Source organism: Numida meleagris, chromosome 14 (genome assembly GCF_002078875.1).
Source record: "Numida meleagris isolate 19003 breed g44 Domestic line chromosome 14, NumMel1.0, whole genome shotgun sequence".
Classification (NCBI taxonomy): domain Eukaryota; kingdom Metazoa; phylum Chordata; class Aves; order Galliformes; family Numididae; genus Numida; species Numida meleagris.
In genome coordinates, this window is record NC_034422.1 from 3,303,192 (window position 1) to 3,325,666 (window position 22,475).

The window sequence follows — 22,475 nt, forward strand, 5'->3', positions numbered from 1 at the left end:
AATGAAAATGTTTACTGTGTTAAAAATAACCCTTTCAGCGTTTAGAAGAAAAATCCCTTTATTTGTATTTATCTTCTCATTCTTCACATTTTGAGTCATGTCTCAAGATCAACTAAAGGAGGCCTTATTGTGGTTCCAATGATATAAATCCTCCGAATTTATGCCAATACTTTTATTTGTCATATTTATTGGAGCTGACATTTTTCTGGACTCTGTTCACACTCTGACTTATGAGCTTAATTGAGTTTCATTTGTTTTGCTGTTTAAAATAAATTAAGACCAGGATGTGGGGAATTTATTCCTCTCTCGTGATCTTTATTTTCTAATATTTTGCTGTGTGAATTTGACATACGAGTCATTATTGAATTATGCCATCTTATTAGAAAAGACCTGACCTAGCTATTTGAAAGACTCTCTTCACTTCAGAGTTACTACTTAATTCAATCCCTATAACAAAATACGGATTTCATCTTGTTATACTCATGCTAGGGATGAGGAACTGAAGCAAGAAGACAGAGTAAATTAGTCTTTGCCTGAGATGCAATGGATACACAAGGGACGTTCAGTCTACAAAAGCTAATCTTAGGTCATATATGCTGATAAAACAAGCAACAACAGAGGAAGAGGAACAATAGAGCTTGCCAGAGCAAGCTAAGGCTTAGAGGATTTTTGTAAATCTTAAAGAAAACAAAAAACGTAGAAACAATATGATAAATTATGCACTCAAACAGTTTTAAGTCACAAAACATCACAATTCAGGAAAAACTTTTCCTCTGATACTGCTAGTACTGAAAACATCTGTCATGTGTCTAGGCAACAAGATTTCTGCCCTTTCCATGGTCCTCTGCAGACATGAGCTGCCCAACAGAGGCTGAGAAGAGAATAGGGTGATGGAGGTGGTTACTGCCTCTGCCTTCCACAAAGCAGGTACGGAGAAGCTGTAGGAACCTCCTATGTGAGCATATTCAGCTCTATTTATTTGGCATTAAGGTTCATTCATTTCTGCCGCAATCCAACCACCAGTGAAGCTAAACCCAGTTTACATCGTGATGATCCTCCAGACTGAGAGAATACCACTCAGAGTAAATGAAAAAATATTAACAACAAAAATTGCTAGGGAACAGCAGTGACTGCTAACCTGCGTTAGTTCCACAAGCCGGACACTCATTCCACCTAGACATGAGTTCAAGGCTTAAAGAGAGAATTGAAAATTTATGATAATTCTCTATAAGATTTCTGTTGGGGTGACTGATTTCTGATGAGACTGTATTGATAAAAAGTCAGTGCTATTTAAAAGTAATACTATCCTATGCCTTTGAAGCAAAGTTTGCTATTAATTGAAGTATTCATAAGAGGGGAGACTAAGCAATCCTGCTGGAAGAATAGCAGGGTGCTTCAAGGGTGGTGCAGACAGAAAATGTCGATGGGCCCCAGAACATTCTCACTATTCTTTCGCTATTCTTTGAAATCATCTTTCACAAAGTTTTATGAATCCATTTCCATTAAGCTACGGAGGATCAGACAAAACCAACCCCAGGATAATACTTTAAAAGAAACTGGATTTATCTGTAGGAAGAAACAGGACCACGACGTTTTGAACGTGAGATTTCTCACCAGCTATTCATTTCTGAACTAAGCTTCTGAAGGTGTGCTCCACGCACTCTCACCTGATCCAGTAGGTCATCTTCTTCAAAAGCCTGTTTAGTGTACCTCACATAGAGACTGGTTTCTCACCAGCTTTCAGCCTGCCCTGTTTTCCCCATCTATCTGCTCTGCTGCAGTCAGTTCTTTTCATAAAGCCCTGAATTTTTTACTGCTCGGTTCAAGTACCCACCCAATTTTCACCCTTTTCTTTATGCAACTGGTAAACAGCAAATTTAAGTCTTCCTTTTGATGCCTAAAATCTTTTTAGACATGCTTGCCAAATTTGAGACTGTGCTTGTTAGTTGTGGGATGACATTAAATGTCCTATTTACCTGTAAAGGAAAGCATATATACAAGTTTTAGGTTGTTAAGAGAGTGCAGGAAGGTGAATACAATTAAAGCTGCTGATGCTGCAAACCCCAGACAGAAACATGAGTATTGATCACTGGAAGTGTATTCAAGTGCTGATCTCCACATACATTTCTCTTTTATTATGCGTATTTTCCATTCTATTATTCCTTCAGTCCCATCTAACTAGTAATTTTATACAGATGGCATTGAATACGTTGATCCATCTGTTACTTAATCAACCTAGTCCTGTCTTGACAGCAGGGATTGATTACATCATCTTCTGTTTCTCCTAAACTATCCTGCCTGCTTAAAAGTTCCTGAAGAATTCTCCCACAGTGGAATTGCTTCTTTATCCCTCTGATTGCATATTGTTCTGCTATACCCAATGAAGGCTGTAAGACACGCACAGTTCATTTGATTTTTATTCCAAGTAGGGAATGTCATCTTGTTAGCATGAAATCAGGTGTCAAATTTATGTCAGACTAAAAAGAGGCTTAGTATTGTTCTGGGCAAACATTCTAGATTCAGTCTCTAAATTTGGCGTATCTCCTACATAAAATTATGAACAGACTTTCAATATTTATCTTCTCATCCTTGAAAAGTATGTATAGGATACTTTTTCTATGTTCTGCTTTCTAATTCAAGAATCAAGTTATGTTATAGTTGCCATTCTTGATACAGAGACAAGATCCTGATATGCAGTACAGAAATCGGAAGTTTGATTTCATAGACCTATTAAGAAAATGAAAAATCACTACTAAAATACATAGCAGCAAGATATAGGTGTACTGTAATTTTGTCTAGTGGAACATATGTATTGAACCACGTAGATGCTGTCTCATGGTTGATGAGAGGAAATGGAGGAGAGTAACAGTGGAGGTGAGTACACTCATCTAAAATGTCTGTTTCAATACAACTTTCAGTTAAATCCATCATAATTCCCAGAAAAATGAACAAAAAACAGATTCAAAATGTCAGAGACCTACAAAGAGTACTCAACGTTAATCTAAAAAGACATCTACTAAATTGAATCAACCATGTCAGCACGTGTTGGTAACAAGAGTGGAGAATAACAGTTTTGGAGATTGTCATAGCAGCACAGCATCAAGTCCACTATTCTTTTCAAAAGGAAAAACAAAATTAAAAAATATAAACAAAAACTCCTTTAAAAATAATCTTTCTTCTAAGCTGAGCAACCTAATCTTAGGTCAGAACGAACAGGAGAAACATCACTCCTGGAGCTTGCTTAAATTGTTTCCTGAAGTACTTCACCCCCTGGGCTTCAGAGCATGGAGAACTGTGCACTGAACACAAATTTGGGGATGACAACTTCATTCAAGCTGAAAAGGTTTTGCCAACACAGTGACACCAGAAAACCTTCCTGTAAGATAGTGATATCATTTATACCAGCAAAAACTGTCCTTCCATCAGTCAAGCAAGCCCGGGTCCCTGAATGACACAGGCTGTTTTTGCACTAACATGGTCTCATTTCTCTGCTTTCCACCAAGGAGTTTTGTTTTATATTTGTTAGCACAGAACAAATTATGACCAGAGTTAGGGCAGTATAAAATATTTCTGAAAATCTTATCCTATATGCTATCAGTTACATCTGAACAAAACAGATGGAGCATCTGTGCACATCAGGGTAGTATATTTTACATGCATTCTTCACAGATATAGAGAACTCCTATAGAGAGCAGACAGTAGTGAATTGTGTGTAAGTGGATTTTTTGACCTTATTTATCACTATGTCCACACCTGGCAATATGGAAACAGAAGTAACAAATAGCTGAGTTGTTTGTACGCTGAGGAAAAACTTAGGAAAGACAAAATATATCATCAGTGCAGAGGTATTTATGGAAGCACTCTCAGTAGCATATGTGCATTTCTAGAATAGCTAATTACTTCATCATGAGCAAACAACCAATTTGTCTAAAGAAGTGCTCCAAATAAACACTCTTAAGCTCTTTAGAATTTGCAAAGACAGTAATCATCCAAAAAAAAAACCAAAACAAACAAAAACCATCTTCTTAGTGCACAAATAAATGTAAAGAAGCAAAAAAACCCCAAACAAACTCACTGCGTACACAACAGACTACTGCTTCTCTGAGTAACTTCTTGTCTTTTCATTTGGAGTGCATTTTTTGCTGTGTTTTAAACAGCAGGTGCACATGTAATTGAAAGTGGTTGGTTGTGTCAAGTAAGATAAGTATTCAATGAGATTCCTTAAAGAGCTAACCTATACCCTACTAGAGGGAGCTGAATTCACTGATCTGCAGGAGAAAAGTCCCAGACTGATTGCAAAACGAGAGCGCCCATTTGGCCTTTTTCCACCACTCCTGATGAAATCATGCTATCTAGGGGCCAGTATAGTTCCACAGATGTGCTTCTGCCTTATAAACAAATGAATGAGGTGCCTTGGGAACAGGAACTTTAATGCACAAAACAGATTGCATTCTGTTCTGCCACAAGCAAATAGATGACTGACTGAACAACTGATATCTTCATTTGCAAATACTTCCAATTCTTTCCTTGCACCAGGCCACCAACACTTTCATCACAAACCTGGTTTCTTCAGTTCCTGAAGCTTAGTCCAGATTTAAGGGTTTTGGCCTGAAGTAAGAGGGAACGTGATGGATGTCCTCCTATCTGCAAGCTGGTGTGGGTAGATCTGTACGTTACATAAATCTGCCAATTCTTTCACATGCTTGAAAAGATAAAATAAAAATAAATAATAATAATAAATTGGTAAGATAAGAGATTGATTGGAACAGAGCCAATTTAACCAAAAGGGTGAAATGCCTGTGCAAGTGTTAGACATTGCTGCCAGCCAGAGCGTCTTTTTGGAAAAGAATTCATACTTAGGGTTTCTTTCTCAAAGCAAGTTAAGAAGTCTCTTTGATGGCAAGGACTGGGAAAGGCAGAACTTGGCCAAATTGAAAACAGGCTGAGAAGACTTGCCCTTATTGTTTTTCCTTCAGACCTGAAGGAGGAACAATGAAGATGACAAGCAAGGAAATAATAGAAGCTTTAGTCCCCATTTGGAAAGTTAAAGGTTTCATATGTCCTGAGAGACTAAATAAGAATGGCAGTATTATGACTAATGCTTCCACACCGTACTTGGGCTGCATGTTCCCTAGTATTTTCCCAGCTTTGTGTTAAGTACTCCCCTCCTTTATCCTTCCCAACCTAATTTAAAAAACTTACAATTTTTGTAGCCATATCCCACATTCAACTGAGACCCTCCTGAGACCTAGCATCCTGGAAACATCCTGCAATGTCTGAAACACTAGAAATCTTAAAATCCTTTGTACCTTTGAGAAGATCTCTCGTTATTGTTCTAATGGGTGGAAAAACAAAGAACAACAAGGAATGGGTGATTGCTTAAAATTCAGTGATTATCTCGGGACTTTTCTCTTTTTTTCCAGATGTTTTAGCCTGATCTGTCTGCAGTTCCAACACACCACCTAAGAATCTAACTCTCTAGCCATATTGAGTGGCCCAAGAAATCTATTAAAAAAGGCTGGATTATATAACAGCTTTGCTTTATAGACTCATCCCAAGCAACTTAGGTTTCTGAAAAACTGATTGGAAAAACCTAACACTCACGCAACTTCTACACTGCAAAAATCTGTATCAGGTCATGCCAACAGGAGACAAATAAAAGCTTTTAATAACTTCCTTTAGGTCACAATAAATGTGGGGAAATAGATATTCACATTAAAACAGGAATATGTCTGTATATTATTAACTTGTATCCCACCAGGAAACACTGATAATTTCTCTAAATTAGGTAAATATTCCTATTTTTACAACAGCTAGAAGAATAAAAATGTCAGGAGCTGTAGCAAGCAATGTGTTCACAGGTTTCAACAAAACTTCATGTAACCATTTATCTTGGAAAAGTGTTTAAAAAAGCATCAGACCGATCTTCAGCTGGCTGTGGCAGAGGCTTGGCAGCATGCACCTGTGGAGGACCTGACCTTAGTCTTGTACTATACTGTAGTAAAGGTGGCAAATACTAAACAATAGCTGCGGTATTTCCTAACTGGAACCAAAGCATGGCCCTCTGCCTCCACCTGTAGCTGGAAGGAGCACAGATTTCCTCCATTAGTTAGGGTGGACTCACCAGTCCATGTTTACACCTTGTGCTCCAAGAACTTATTTTAACAGCGTGCAGTGTATGCTACCATCACCACAAAGACGGAACATACTTAGAGTTTCTCCCTTTCTTCTGCAACTGATATAATTCTACTAGTATTTCTTAGTTTTAGCATCTGCATTTTTTTCTAAGAAAGATTTTTCAAGACACTTGTTTCTTCAGAAGCAACAGCTGATGAGAAGAGGCTCTGCTTTTTACTGAACATTGCTAAAATGAAATTTGAAGGCCAGTCTTGAAGATCTTGTTCTACCTTACACGAGAATAGATAGGATCAAGATCCGTTGGGTCTCCTATACTTAGAACATGATTCAAAGCAAAACGATCTCTTTACACAGTTATTCTAAGGTTCGACAGAGAGCACTGTCCCATCCAGATTTTCAATCTTGCTGTCTTTTCCATCCAGAAATGTTAAATAAAGTACCTGCAGCTCCAGAAGAATTTAGACACGCTTAGATATTCCTACGTTACCCCTGACAGAATATTCATTCATTTTTAAAAAAAAAATAATTTTAAAAAGATACTGTTTCTGTTCATGCTCTATTTTAGGCAGAGCACTTCTCTCACAGGATCTGATTTTAAATGACATTTGAGGACTGTCACTGCACAATGGCCATTCTTGTTTAACATTTCCAATAAACTTAACAGCCCTGTAAAGTGCTGTTTCCGGAGATTAGTTCTATTCTATAGCATCTGCAGAAAAATACATCTTTTGTTGCTATTGTTTTTGTTGCCTAAAATAACTTTGATGCTGGTAGTACTAGAATATGAAGACTTACACACAAATTAAGTTTTTGTCTGCTTTGTCAAGTTTCTCATTGCTTACAGATTTCACCATAATGGCCTGTGAAGAATATTATGTCTCAATGAAATTTAGGCCAGTCCAGAGCTGGTAATTATCAAACTATTATGGTTGTTAACTTGAATTTAGTAAACATGCTAACTGGTGTCTCATGATAGCTTTGTTGTGTAGCTATGTTGTCTGAAAAAAAATACCACAAACTACAACATGTCTTGATCCTATAAAGAATTACGCGCATGCATCTTTAAATAGATATGTCGAAATGATGTAATTTCTATTTCAAATTAAGCACCATATATATGTTATTAATAATGATTTTTACAAGATAAAAGTTATATAAAATTTAATTAAAACCAAAGCACTGTGTATTACAAGTTTTCCCACAACACTCTCCTTTTTCAAAGGCCATAAACAGAGAGGAGCCATCCTACAGATAAGGAGAATATAATCTGTAATTACATTAACTGGGAGGAATTTGATATACGTAGTATCAAAAAGGAAATACTAACTGAATTGTTTGAGTATTGTTGTACTCAAATGACACCGAGAAAACTTTTCTTAATTCCATATTTTTTAACTGTATTTTATACATAGAAGGCAATTCTTTTTCATGGATCTTATTTCCATTAGTTTCTGACAGTGTTGTGTAACCAGAGTAGTTTAAACCAAATACTCTGAGCTCATCAGCTCATCCATCATCTTTGGTCAAACCTAGTAGAAAGAATGAGGTTATTTGGATCTGGAAATCAAGGCTATACCTTTTCAAGATACTGGTTATGTAGGAGAACTTACATATAGGTAATTGTAGGCTTTCAGTCTAAAATAGCTTCTTATTTTTAATTGTAGGAATTCACACATCTGTTACTGCAATGTTTTCTGGTATTGCTTATTTTTTTATTGTAAAAGACATGAAATCATGGATGCCCCATCCCTGGAGGCATTCAAGGCCGGGCTGGATGCCCTGGGCAGCCTGACCTACTGGTTGGCAGCATTGTCCACAGCAGGGGGTTGGAGCTCGATGTTCTTTCAGGTCCCTTGCAACCTAAGGCTTTCTATGATCATCAAGCAGAATGTTAGAAAAAGCTTACAAGCACCTCAGAAATATCATAAAAATGTGAGCATAAAAGGATATTTCAGAGCAGTGACAGTCCACAGGATCCTAAGAGTGGGCAGAGTCCTGTGCCTCTACAAACTCTTATTTCCTGTTAGGATATCTAACAGGCTTTGCAAATAGGTTTTACTCTGTTATGCTAGGAAACATGAAGGATTTCAAATGAGACATTCTATTCATAAAGAAAATAGAAATTAACCTAACATACTAAAGAGGTAGCTGTGCCAGTATATATTCTGAAGGTGATCGTTGCTAACTGATACACACAGAGTTGGAACAGTTAAATAGATGTAATATTTGAGCTGTGTTTGGTTTATTCATCACACATTTCCAGTGATAACATTTTCAGAAGAAAACCCATCTCCATCGCCTGGTGCTCTTCAGCAAGTGCATTCCTTCCCCAGCCTGGCCTGGCACCACCAGGAACAGCAGTGCTGGAAGGCTCTGCCTCATTGCTAACATTTTCTTCAAGTCTGGAGGTTTTGCAGTTGGCATGAGCAGTGCAGAATGAACCGTGGAAAATACTTACACGGATTTTACTGAAGGAATGTAGTGCCAGGATTAAATTATAAGCAGAAGTGACTTTAATTAAAATATCATAACAAGTTGTGGGGACCACTTGATATGGTCATTTAGCATCTGACTTACATGATATGGTAGGTGAGTAGGTGGTAGATATGAGAAAGAGGAGAGGACTCCTGGCTGGCCTGAAAGTTTATGTGATATCCTAGGTGCAGTCTACATTCCTCCTCTTTCTCCACATTACTTCTCCTTGACTAGGCACCTAGAAAATCTGGTCACCTTAACATAGAGTTGGCAAGATTTCAATGTAAAAATCCACACTGACATCTGAGAGTGATCATTTTACTGCCCACACTAGAGGAATGCATCCCCACAAGAATAAGGAATTTTATGAGTGTTATAAAAAGTTACTGGCACTACAACGTATTATCACGGGGGTATAAATTACCGATCTGCACAGAGGCCAGCTGGGATAGCATCCAGAACCATTCCTCTGCTCTGAAATCTGCATGGGCAGCTACCTCCCTTTGAGGCCTTCATCCTCAGCGTCAGGCAGTGTATTCCTCCTCAGGAGTGATGGATATAAACCAGAAGGCAGAGAGGGGTGGAGCAGAAAGCTCTTACATCACATACTAATTGTAGTACAACTGCGGCAGCCTTCAATGTTTTGATCACATTTGTCTAGCTGCCAATAAATAAAAGTAAAAATTTAACACAGTTTTTCATCAAAAACTACCAAATTTGTAGTAATTACTTTGCCTTACTTTCAAGGCTGGAGTAAATGAAACTGAATATATATGCATATATGTAAGTACACTTAGATCTTAAAATATAAGATACTTAGATTCTCATCAGGCCTTATATTCCAACTGCACAATCTTTTTTCTGCAAAAGCTCTGGAAGTGATGTATTTTTTAAGCCTACACTTTCCTGAAATCAACAGATGTTCCATGACAGGGGGAGGGCATATATTGTACTAAATGCAAAATATTGATATCTCTACCATCCCTTGTGTTCCTCTGCCAGTCATGCTAGAGCTGCCCCATACGAGCTGTTCTGTACCAACCGTAGGAGTGAAGGGAGAGAACACTTTGCTTGGGGCAGCTCTTTCCACTTTGCAGGGAGCCAAGATGTGCAGGCAGACATATACAGTGCACAGTTAACACAAATGCTGTTTATGCCAACACGTTCTCTCCCAGTAAGGAGGAGAAGCCAAGAGAGGGTGCTGGCTCAGTCTGGTCCCCTACTGGTCCTTTACTTTGGGAGAAAATAAGCAATATCCAAGCCCATTCATTGAGAGTTGCATAACTGAAGTGGTATTGGATTGCGGATCCTGTAACTTAGTACAAACTCCAGGGACATGATACATCTTTATCTCCTGTTTAGAAAATCAGTACCACAAGGCAATGGCACAAAGGATTTTGTCAGACAAACTGCAGCTCGAACTGAAACAATCAATCTGAATGCAGGGAGTGCCATCATTTTCCATTAGTTTGGAAGCTCCAGCCCTGTCAGTAATCCATCAGTGGCTTTAAGACATTTTGTATTTCAGGGTTCTGTAGCTCTGGGCTAAAAAGTCACATTTGTGGTGCAATCAAAACTTCCAATTTTGTGCAGTCGTGCTAGAAAATATGGGGAAAATAAAGGATTTTTATAGGCTTAAGTACCTTTTTCTTCTGATTTTTTTAACTATTTTTCTAAATGCGTTCACTAGCTTAAGTACTGCACACTACAGAAAACCCAAAATGTGGCAAGTTCTTATCAGCACATACTCCAAATCGTAATCATTAAAAATACAGATCTCCATATCTCACCTACAGACAATCAAGAATCATGCAAGTATAGATAAAACACCATGCCTTTCAAGAATAGTAAAATTCAGTATTTCTGCTTACTCTGTAACTTCAAAATGTCTCATAAAGTTTAGATAAATGTGGATACTATTGTTTTTATCTCTGCTTTAAAAACATATTTATGCATTGGTTAAGATTATTACATAAATAAAAGCTTTTTCACATCAAAGGAGAAAATCTTGTTAGATCTTCTCAGATAGGAGAAGGAGTTTCCAGGACTAAGATGGCATGATGACAGCATGGAATAAGAATGAATTCAGGATATTTTATGGACTTTCAAAATAGCAAGTAACTCTTTTCTTTTTATATTCAGAATTTGGCTGAGTTTCTTGCTCTTTAGTTGTATGGATATTCAGAATATATATCTATTCTGAGCACTTCAGCGACATGCAAAATTCAAGACACCATTAGCTGTGACAATCCCTGAAGTCATGGATTATAATTTCTCTGCAGAAGGAGCATAATTTTAAGTCAAAAGTCACAGTTAAACATTTGGCTTTTTGAAGTCTGCCTTCCAGGAAAAGTCTTTAGAAACCACTTAAAATTTTCTGTTCTGCTAAATATTCTTGCCAGTACATGTATTTTCTTCTGGCTAGCTGATAGTTGCAGGGAATAAACTTTAAGTTTATTTACCTTAAGATTTTTTTTTGGTTAGGTGGAAGAATATTTATAGCCACTTTATTATTATTATGTTTACTGAGCTCTAACTTTCCCCATGGGAAAGCGAAAGAATGAGTTAAAATATGTAAATCTAGTTCTGAAATACACAAAACATTAAAGTGAATTTGAGGGAAGTAAAAACCTAATCAACAGTCTGCAGATTGTGCCAGAAAAAAATAGGAATATACAGTAAAGAAATACACTACATACTGAAGTTGCTCTTTTGTTCTCTTGAGTACAGCCTTTACCACAAGAATAAAGCACTAATCCCCTCTAATTCATTTTATAAAACTTACTGGAACTGTTTCCATTATTCCCTCAGGTTTGGAGTTTGCAGGATATGCTTGAGTTTGATGTTTGTATGGTTAGCTGAGACATACACGAAGTGACATCACTTAATCCAAGGATATTGGAGAAGTGGGGTTAGACATTCCTTAAAATAAACAATCAGGCTTAATATCACATTCACAAAGAGTTGGTATGTTCCATGCTGCCTTCAAGGGATCGTGTGGGGCTTCTGCAGCAAATAGTTTGCACACAGCATCTCATTTCACCCCCCCAGCTGTCCTTTTCCATGCTGCTGTTCACTCCTGTACATTTTAATGCTAACAAAGAGAAATCTGCTACAGAAAAGGAGGCAGAAAATTCCCCGCTAGACATGACACACCTCCAGTTAGGATTTGAGGGTGGGAATTTCACTGTCCTGCACAGGCCTTTGTTTGGTGCTGTGGGTAACGCACTTGCTCTGGTGACTCCAAGCAGATACATGCATGTACCAAGTGGCTGGCTGCCTAGAGAAGCACCTCTCGCTGCTGTGTATGAGTGCAGCCTGTATCAGTAAGCATCTTCAATGCTCCTGCCAGTTTGGCTACAAATTCCATAATAAATGTGCCGTGAGCATCTTACTGAACCTCACTTAGAAAAACCTTCGACCCAAAAGATCAAGAGTTAACCTAACCTTATCAGATGCAGAGCTCTAACGAGAATAGGAGTTGACAGCACTCGGCCTTTTTGCAAGAGAACTTGGTCCCTCGGAGAATGCTGAATTTTGGCCTATTTGTATCACACTGCCAACGTTTCCCAAGAGCAAAGTAATGCCTCTGATACAGAAGTGGTGCTTCTGCCGTGTTTTCTTTTGCTACATTAAATTATTCCCTGGGAGACTTTCTTCCTTCACCCACACCTCTTTTACCCGCTCTAACAGTTTAATTCCTGGCAGATTTTCAAGGCAAATATTTCAAAAGAAATATTTCAGAAGAAATATTTCCTTGAAGGAATTTACATAAAGCCCAACTGCTTTGCTAATGAGGAATGTGTGAAGCTGTCACATCTCCTTAGCGACAGCCTAGGAGGACTCAACACTGCACAGACAGGACCAAGCAAGGGAATGTTTTTACCTCCTCTGCCAGTCGTCAAACAACTCTGGTTTAAGATTTAGTTTTAAGTTTCAAAGCTCATATATGCCAGTCTGAAATAAGGGCTGCCAACTTACTGGTGGCATTCAACAGATTCACAGTAGTCATTTTTGTGTATTTTAGTCAGTTTTGGAAGTGCAGTGTCTTTACAATAGTGCTTTGAGAGCCACTGTGACCATGCCTGAGGTCTTTCCTATTGGAGATTCCTGCAGTTTGTACTAACTGACATCCTTTTATTAACTTGTGTGAGCTCCTGCTGCTTGAATCTACACAAGATTGTGGCCCCACTAAATGCTTAGTCAGTTTCAATAATCAAGTTTTCTCTCTAGCTTGAGCTGGAAATAACAAGACCATCAGACTAGAAAATAGATCATCACAATATGAGAACAGTTTTGATTAATTTCATCACTTTAACATTGACATAAGTCTAGGGGAAAAGTTCTGTATGAATCACAACACAACTATTACCATTTATCTACTGTATGCGAAACTATTTTTAGGTTTGGGGGTAATGAAAAAAAGAGATTCCTTCTAAGTCTGAAATTCCACAGCTTGTTGAGGGTAGAATTGCCATCGCTAATAACAAGTGGAACCAGAAAGATTTCATCAGTGCTGCTGAAAACATTGCTCAGGAAAACCAAATTCCCTGGTGTGTCTGATGCTTTCTCTCTTTTTTTTTTCAAACAATAACTATTTGATATAAATTATTACAACACAGAAAACAAGGAATGAAAAATACAGGCAGCAGTTCTTCTAAAGCTGTGGCTATTGAAATTATTTAAAACATCTTCAGCCTAATAAAAAGTCCATCATAAAACCTGTTGCCAAAGAGCAGCATAATTCACATACTGTGACATGAACTAATTCATTTCTTAAGTGCTATAGGATGCTGTTTCATTTGTTACTTTATTAATTAGGAATCTCCTTGAGCATTCAGCTCACACGTTCACCAATTTATAGCCACAGAGAAATAAAGGAAACATGACTGCTCTGCAAAAATGTTAGATCTTACAGATGCTTTTCACACCAACCTATATTGCATGTCATAACAATTCCTCCAATTCATGGAGAAAAAACACTCCAAGTATTTATACAACCTCCATCCTTCCTCCCATTTATACAGAGTGGGAGTCTTGAGGTAGCTCACAATAACATCTCCAAACTTTTGGAAATACCATGTTATTTCATTCTTGCACAGAGCAAGCAGACTTAGTCATACTCTACAGGATTAAATAATTTCACAGCTCTTCATTGAGCATGAATGCAAATAATGGACGCGGTGGCTTACACAGAACTAAAAGTTAGTGACTAAATATTTATGCCTAGATAATAAACAACTATGCATCTAGGGATTAATTCCACCCCAAATCCTTGCATTCTCTGCCAAGTTACATCTTGTCATCCCAACCCAGTGAATTCTTCCTACAGTGCAACATACAAATAAAAGCAGTAGTCTAATTCTATGGTGATGGTATTATGCCTCCCTTCTTTTTAATTTTAATGTTTGTTTTTTTTTTTAAAAAAAAAAAGGTTAATATTTTAAATTAGACTTTAAAAATACTCCAAGTTTTATTTACTGCAAATGAATTAAATTTCTATTTCATTTGTTCATGGGATTTTTCTGTTTATTGCTTTCTCTTCCCTCTCTCATTTTTAGCACTCTGTAAAACACAACTTCAACGCAGCGCTTAGCAGTGTGCTTGATCCAGATCACACGGTTAATCCCTGAAAAACACATTCTAAGTTCTTTGCTGTCTCACCTAAACTGTGATGCTCTGGTTGTCATGCTGGAAATACTATGATATAAGCCTTGCCTTGGTCTAAAGTGTACTTTTTCCTCGCAAGCATATGTTAGTTATTAAATGATAGCTTGAACACATCAAGATTACTGAAATTTATTGTGAGTCACTGCAGAGGAGGAAGGTATGCAGAGCTAGCTTCAGCATGAGTCACTGAAATGCAGTTCCTCTTGGCTGGCCCTGTCCTGATAGGAATCTTGTTGCTGATCCAGCTTGTGTTAGCTTCTTAAATTGGGAAAGGCTCTATTTTTTATTTTTTAAAAAGGGAAAATCCCTCCTTAACAGCCACACATTTCCTGCTAAAAAAACAACTCCAAGTTTCTATTACTAGCTGTTAACATAATTATCTACTGCTCTATTACAAAGCATGGGGAGTGGAGTTAAAATTTCGAACGCAACAAGTGGTGGTGGGAGGGGAAAAAAGCAAAACCAGAAAATTACCACGCACAGATTTCTCTCAAGTTATGACTCTTCTGACATTCCTAAACTAAAATTAACACAGTTTTCTAAGCCAAACTTTCTATTTGTATTGTGTGAACTAAATAGAGGAATTGTATTAGATTGGTGGCGTTACCGTAACAGAACGTATGCTTAGTGATACTGCTGCCTCAATCAGGAACGAATGAACAGAGGGTAGCTAAACGAGTCAGGACTGAAGAGTACCTCGCGTGCTCCATTAAGCCTAAAGGTCACCTGGAAATAGGTGTTTTTCAAAGATGCTGTTGCCGGTGTAGCAATGATTTGGCACAGTGTAAAGAATTTGGAAATTCCATCTACTTATCTAAACTCTGACCATAAAAAATGATAGAGCGATTACCGTTACAACAACTCAGCCAGTAACCAAGACAACAACTGATAGAACAGCCTGTGCTGAAATCCTGGATCCAGGTAGAATCAGGCAGAAATGTTCTTTTCTGTCTGATGAGATTTGCTGCTGTTTTGCCACAGTGAAGACAAAGGGAACATGAAATTACAGACGCATGAAATTATTTAGGCTGTCAGAGACCTCTAGGGATCACCTAGGTGGGGAACCTTGCCGAGGCAGGGTCAGCTAGATTAGGGTGTGCAGGACCGCTTCCAGTCCGGTGTTGAACAGGCAAAACTTGTACCTTTCTCTTCCCCTGAAATATGTGCTCCTTTTATCCTCGTGCTGAGGAAATGAGAGCAGAGGCTAAGGCCATCCATAATTTCCAAACAGATTATTTTCATCGCGAACTTCCTGCTTCTCATTTACTTTATATATGTTCTGGCAGTTTTGCACTTCCAAAAATTATTCATATATTTATTGTTTCCCCCCAGATGTACACTTAAGCACATTTAACATCTTGCATTTGTCCTGTGTAACAAGTGGGGTTGTGGCAATTCTATCTCTTGCAGATACACATAGGAGATAAGATGTCAGAGATGGAAAACTGGCTTACAAGTAATTCACAGCAGTTAGGTATGTGGTCTTCTCAGTGATTTAATTTTTGCCATATGTGAGAACACAGTAAAAAAAATAAGATAGCAAGTGGCTTCCAGGGTGAACCCAGACAATACACAATGTAATGCAGGTGAAATGTGATGGATCAAACTGTAACAAAACAAGAAAAATAGACAAGAACTTCTTTCTTAAACTTCCCTTCAGGAAACACTCCACAGTAATTATCTGGAGTTCAATCACATTGACCAGGAAGACAGATTGAGTTGAATCTGTCTAGGGTTAAGCTGTCGGACCAAAAGATCCAAGAAGTGCTTACTCCGTTTGCTTTTATATGAATTATTCAAAATGTAACTAGTGGACAGATAACAATGCATCAGGAATAGATTTCTGGACATTGAAAAGCACTGGCTACCCATACTATCACCAGACAAACCATCTGAAACTAACCTTCATTTTAAGTCTTCAGACTTGATTTCTCCTTTCTATTTTTTCTATTTTTTATTTTCTATTTTCTATTTAATGTATTATCCTTAAAAAACAGTTTTGAAAGAATACTCTTTCAAAATACCAGACTCTAGTGAATTTGAAATCTCCAATTAGCCAATCAAGATATTTCTGACCTTTTCTAATTTTTTTTTTAAGAAAAGTATTATTTTTAATGCAAATGGCAGCTTTTTGTGATTTCAAATGCTACAGTTCACTTCTGCCACTCTGTAACAGTTTGACCTCATCAAGCCAAATGTCACAGGATGCTTGCTCATAGACAGGGTAAGGGGATAGTGGCACATTGTTATTACTTGTTGTTTATAACTTTAAAGTTATCAGCAAATGAGTGTTGTCTACTTTACCTCCACCGTAACATTTTTTTCCATAGTATTTTAAATATATATGTATATCTGTATTAACTTTGTGCAGAGAAATACAATGTTTTACAGCAGGAATCCTGACAGTTCATTAAATGTGGCACAACTGTCTGGATAAGCCATCACTACATGCAAGGCTGCTCTGAGGATATAGTCAGTGATGAGGAACTTAAACAAGGGGAACTAAATTGAATTCAAAAATTGTGAGAGAGGCTGGGAGAAAACTCTGCCTCACTGGGCCAGATTTGATTGCATCAAATATAAACCCCCAAATTTTCTCTTCTCCTCCAGTGACAAATGTTCAATCAAAGGGAGAGCACAAAGTAGCTCAGTATGCCACAGCTCTGTTAAATAGAACGACTGGGGAATTCAGTACTGGGTTTATAAGTCAGCAGGATTTTTCAGACTTTATTGCTTGAAATGGACTGATCTTTGACTGCTGATGCAGTGTCACTTGTGAGCAGAAATTTGAAAGAGAAAAAACAGTTGCATTTTGCTATAGGTTGGTAACGCTTGGTTCCAGTCACCAGTGATCGTTTCCTTAGGTAAGAGGTAATATTACAGATATTAATTGTAAATAGAAGTTGTTATATAAAATTATCCATGTACTGAAAGAATGAAAACCAGAAACTAAACTTAGAATTGAAAGCAAACTTTACTTGTATACTTCCATAAGCACTCAACTACCTCATGGTGCCCTAACTCTTGTCACAATATCCCCCTCAAAGGGAAAGGATTCATTTACAAGTATTGAGGGCATCTCATGACAAATGAGTGATAATACCTGCAAAGTGTTGCACCTCTAAACACTAAAGTCAGTTTTAGCACAGAAAATAAACTTTCTGTGAATTACAACTCATTGTAATCCTCATTGTTACAACAGGCAATTGTAAATGTGCTTAATGAAAATATGTATTTTTTGTTACTGTGCCATTGTAGACTTTAGAATGGATTCTTATGAGAAAATGAGTCCTAGGATGTTTCTGTTAATAACATTAACAATACAGAAGTATTGCTGTATTGTTTAGAGATGTTGTATATCATCATAATGACTATTGCTATTTTAAGGTTGCCTTGGAACAAGAAAATTAGCTGTAACTACGTTCATTTCTCATTTGAATTCAATTGATTTTCTGTACTCATTGTAGCAATGATTTAACTTATGTAACAAAGTACTGAACTGTGTATTGATTTTTAAATTAAAAGCTTTTATTGTTTTTTTCCTTTTTGCTTAATTGTGGAATACTCTGTATGAGCCACAGTTTTAGTTATATTGTATTCAAATTTTTCTGGCAAACTCTACCCAGTTAAAAATTATGCCTTTGTTCTTCAGATGTGAGCAAAACCCATTGTTTTTCCTCAATCAATATATAAATTAGTCAACACTTAACTTGCCATAAAAGTAAATTGACTCCACATTGATTTGTCTCTCTCATGGTAGCACTAATATTTGTGTACAGATTGGAACTTGTTCTTCTCTCATTTTATTTTCCTATCAGTAACGCTAAACAAACTCTGGGACATCGCATGCTGCTGGTCAGACAAGAGGCAACAGAGAGAAGGATCATGTTTGGGTACATTTAGAGGCAGCTTAGTCACATTGCCTCATTAAAAGCCCAGTGATAATATTCCTTAACCTTATCTCAATCTCGCTGAGCTGCAAGAGGACTTTCAGCCTGATGGGAACAGCCAGGAGAAGAGTTTCAGCTCTTCCCTGCACTTTTCCATCTCCAAAGGAGTGCCCCATGAGAACACCTCCCAGACACATAGGCAACACTTACAGTAATAACATTGTCATTCTTGTGTGACTCCGGGTTCCGGAGAGTTAAGGAAGTCATGTAACAGAACATGAGATGGGATTTACAAGAAAACCTGAAGAGGTTCCACTGATGATCTCTAGTGAAGGGCACCAAGGAAGCAGGACTTTGTACGCATGGCACTAACAGTGTACTTATTAGCCATGGGGTGACTTATCCTTTCTGCTTCCCAGCACTGGTTTAGCCTGGGCACTAGCACTGAGCCTCCAGCCTCTCTCCCAGGCTGGCTACCCATCTCTTCTGCACAGTGATCACTACCCCATGATGCTGTCTACAAAAAGAGGAATTAACATGTCACATATATATTCACTACATTCTTACCTAAATGGTTACTAATATCAGTTTACTTTGCCTCATGTTTCAAAACCAGAGAGATTTAATTATCTCAGTATAAGCCACCAACTTCTAAAAGCTACATCAAAGATGCATGCAATTTCAGAGAGATCTGGAGAATTCTGGTCAAATGGAAGATTTAACAAGCAAATTAGTCTGTGGAGTTATAAATGCTCTCTGAAATCTTGAACCAAACATCAGTACTCAGCTCAGGGACATTTTCTTAAAACTATTTCCTAGAACAGACATGTTTATTTCAGTGCCTTTTGCTTTCTGTTGCTCATTGATTGGCCTTCTTCCTATACACACAGGAAAAAGAATAAAAATCTTATCGAGCTGTGCCAAGCACCACTACAATCAGTGCAAGAAAACAAAATGTTCTCCTTTCATTTCTCTCATTTTTCTACTTGTGCAGTCCCATGGACTCCACTGGAGTAGCGATATCTAAATCAGTTCAACTAAAAATGTTAGCATCAAGCTTAAATTTTCATAGGGAAAGCTATTTGGATTTGTAATTCCTTCCTTTTGTGCTTTTATTATTCTGCTTTCCTCTCTGTTAAACTGAGAATACTAAGTGAAACAACCACAGCTGAAGGATATTACTGGTATCCATTTTACCTGTTACAACCATTATTATCTGAAGAGTAAGAACTATTTTAGTCCATGAAACATGCTTTTAAGCTGGATTTTTTGTTCTTGGTTTAACGGCTGTATTTGATCATAAATTTCTATAAATTGTTTGACTGTTTTTAAAAGAAAGTGCGTATTTCAACACCGTCATCTTGCAGCCAACATTTCTTTTGAATTTAAATTCTACTTTTACTTCATCAACAAGCATATTGAAATGGATGAGACCAGAGTGGAAGCGTGATAGAAGGGACTTGTGCTCCTATAGTATGAAAGGTTTCAGAGACATCCTGTCCTTTCCCAATCTACATATATAAATTCAATTAAATTTACTTACATAAATTACTTAAGAAAATTTAAGTATGTAAATTCATAAGTTGCCTACATTTAAACTGTGTAGAAGTACTCCGTGGACTTCACTGGAGCTGTTTAAAATCTACAGCAGTGCAAAAGAGAACAGGTTTGGCCCACTGTCTTCTTACATCAACTAGAAAGCATGACCTATTCATCCATTCCTTGATTTTAAATGTACCTGCTAATTAAAAGCCAGACATAAATTATATTCCCAAAGCCATAGTTGTCACAGGCAAGCAGTATTCCTATCAAGTGCAGTGTATATATCACTTGTGTAGCAAAACTTCACTGTGCCTCTTAAACTTTTTGTCAAGTAACTGGATAGTACCAGCTAATTAGACATAAAAGCCAGCAGCATATTATTACTAACACTAAATAGGCTATTAATAACAGTTATCTTTTTATAATCAAATCTGCTATTACAGATTAAAAAAACATAAGAGCAATTGCAGTTTATATTGCAGACTGTGTAACAAGTTTGGTCAGAGGCCAAGGATTTTAACCTGTTCCTGTTATTCTGCAGGATTTGGGAGCACAAAGTGCCAGGTCTGATGCTAGAATAATGACATGACTCTCCCACAAACCCCTCAGCTTGTGCTATACTTAGCATTCAAATGTAGTCTAAATCGAACACCACCCAAACCAAATGATCATGTGCTCATCTGTTTGCTCTCAACCTATAATAAGGAATTATCTTTGGAAGCTAAGGCAAAAAAATCAATGGAGACAATTGGGATGCTTTTCTTTTTTCTTTTTCAAAAAAAGTAAAAATAGATGGGTTTAAAAATACTACTATGAAGTGTGCTGCGATGATTAATGTGACATTTCTATCTCTATACAAGGATCCCAGTGATCTTCACAGAGAATAGGCATAAAGAAAAAACAGTAATGTTTAATAATCTGCTGGTAAATTATCACATTAAAAGCCTGAGGAGGTATCTGAGTAAATAAATCTAAGTGCATTTTATCAGTGATCTTCATGTAATATATGAGTCTCCATTGACAAGTTCCCACCTCTACGAGAGCACTAGGGACATTCTGGAGAGTCCTCAGCTTGGGAAACATCAGCTAACAACACTTTTCATTTCTATGTCTTAAGTTTTTTCCTCATTTATGTTTCCCACTGTCTCCTCCATCTTTGCACTAAGCTCAACAGAAAGAACTGGCATGAATACAGTATTTGAAAGAAAATATGATAAAGTATGTGGTAAAATATCTACCAGATATTTTCTAAGAAACACCTAAGAATTGAGATCTCTATTTGCCATTTCCGCTGTATTGAGTAGACTGTGGATACTGCGTTCATTGTTCCACCATCTCAGAGTTTAAACTATTCTCCACTTGCACTGACAAGACAAAAAGATGTCTTTTTTCTCTGAGAGTTAACAAGACTAGCTATTCCTCTGGTTTCTTACTAGAATATGGGAATTTAGTGAAATTTGCATGGCCTACTGAAATCGATCAGTTTGAATAAAATTTGTCTTGAGGTTTGTCAGATTCAAAATAGAGTTCTCCTCTGTTCTGTACAAAGGATAGGTGCTAGATCAGAGTCGAGCCTGCTCCCTTCCCATCCCAAGAGCTGCTCTGCCCATCACATTTGGAGGGGTTGTATCTCTTGGTTTGTTCATGAGAACATTCAAAACACGACTTTGATATCAGTGTAGAGAAAAATCAAAAGCAGAAACCATAAATGAAACATTTTCTGGCAGCTCCAATGTGAAAGCCGTCATTCATACCACTCTGTTGCAAATTGCACAAACATAACCATAGAACAAAGTGTGCAGAAAGTCCTAAAACTGTACTTCTCACTTCATCTTTTTCAGCACAGGCAGCCTTTTGCTGTGATGGAAACAGAAGTCATTTAAGTGTAATGGCTGGAAAAAGATAATATTGTAGTCACAAATGCCATCTGAATTGCTACTTAAATTGCCCACAAAAGTTACAAGAAAAATACAAAGAAGTCATCACAGACATGGAAGCTTTGAACAGTCCTCAGGATAGCCTGAACTGAGAGTTTCCATTTCACTTACCAATTTGTGGGTGAGCTGGATGGTAATAAGAGGAGATCCTGACAGATTGTGGGACAACTTGGGAGGAGGATCTACTTTGATAGAGATGAGATAGCTGGTTGCTGAGATCATATAGCCTTTGTAAGCAGCAGCTTCAGCAATCCTTAGAAAGAAAGAAATATATTAAGCAAGTAGAAAAAAACCTTTTTAGTCCATGCTAGTATTGGCCTCTTTCAACTTGGGCTGGGAAATGTTGCTCCTATCTGATACACCTGTTGGAATAACGTCACAGTTGTGAATTATCCAAGCACCCAGTTTCCTAACAAACTGTCTAAACCAAAGGGTCATTGTGAGCAGTGGAAGAGAAAGTTTATTCTCAAAGCTGCCTCCAGTAACTCACTCCCATATACACAAATGGGAACACAGCACCTCCTTTTTCCATGCAGATCAATGCATTTCTGTAGGGGAGCAAGAGCTGGTCCCAAGAGATTTTATTACAAGACCAGAATAAACAGCTAGAAATTATAGGGAATGGCTTTGGCTATTAGGAGACTTAATATCATAAGAATCCCTTCATCCTGCACCTCTTTTGTGAAGGTTTACAAGTCTTGCTGCTAAGTGCTTTAGATCATTAGAGAGTCTCCAATGAAGTAAGGAGCATAAAAATAAACTAAGCAAAGAAACACTCATGCAAAGGGAATAACTGCCTAATTAAACATGCATACTAGCAAGA

The 22,475-nt window shown here is 37.5% G+C and overlaps 1 protein-coding gene and 1 long non-coding RNA gene across 3 annotated transcripts in view; one reads left to right on the forward strand and one right to left on the reverse strand.

Moving 5' to 3' along the window:
* LOC110406436 overlaps positions 1–22,475 on the forward strand; it is a 297,282-nt gene that overhangs the window by 250,922 nt on the left and 23,885 nt on the right. The window lies entirely within an intron of this gene.
* ADGRD1 (adhesion G protein-coupled receptor D1) overlaps positions 1–22,475 on the reverse strand; it is a 130,981-nt gene that overhangs the window by 82,002 nt on the left and 26,504 nt on the right. The window contains exon 13 of the mRNA XM_021412936.1: positions 21,764–21,905. Coding sequence (XP_021268611.1) covers positions 21,764–21,905 — 142 coding nt within the window. The remainder of the gene's footprint in view (positions 1–21,763; positions 21,906–22,475) is intronic.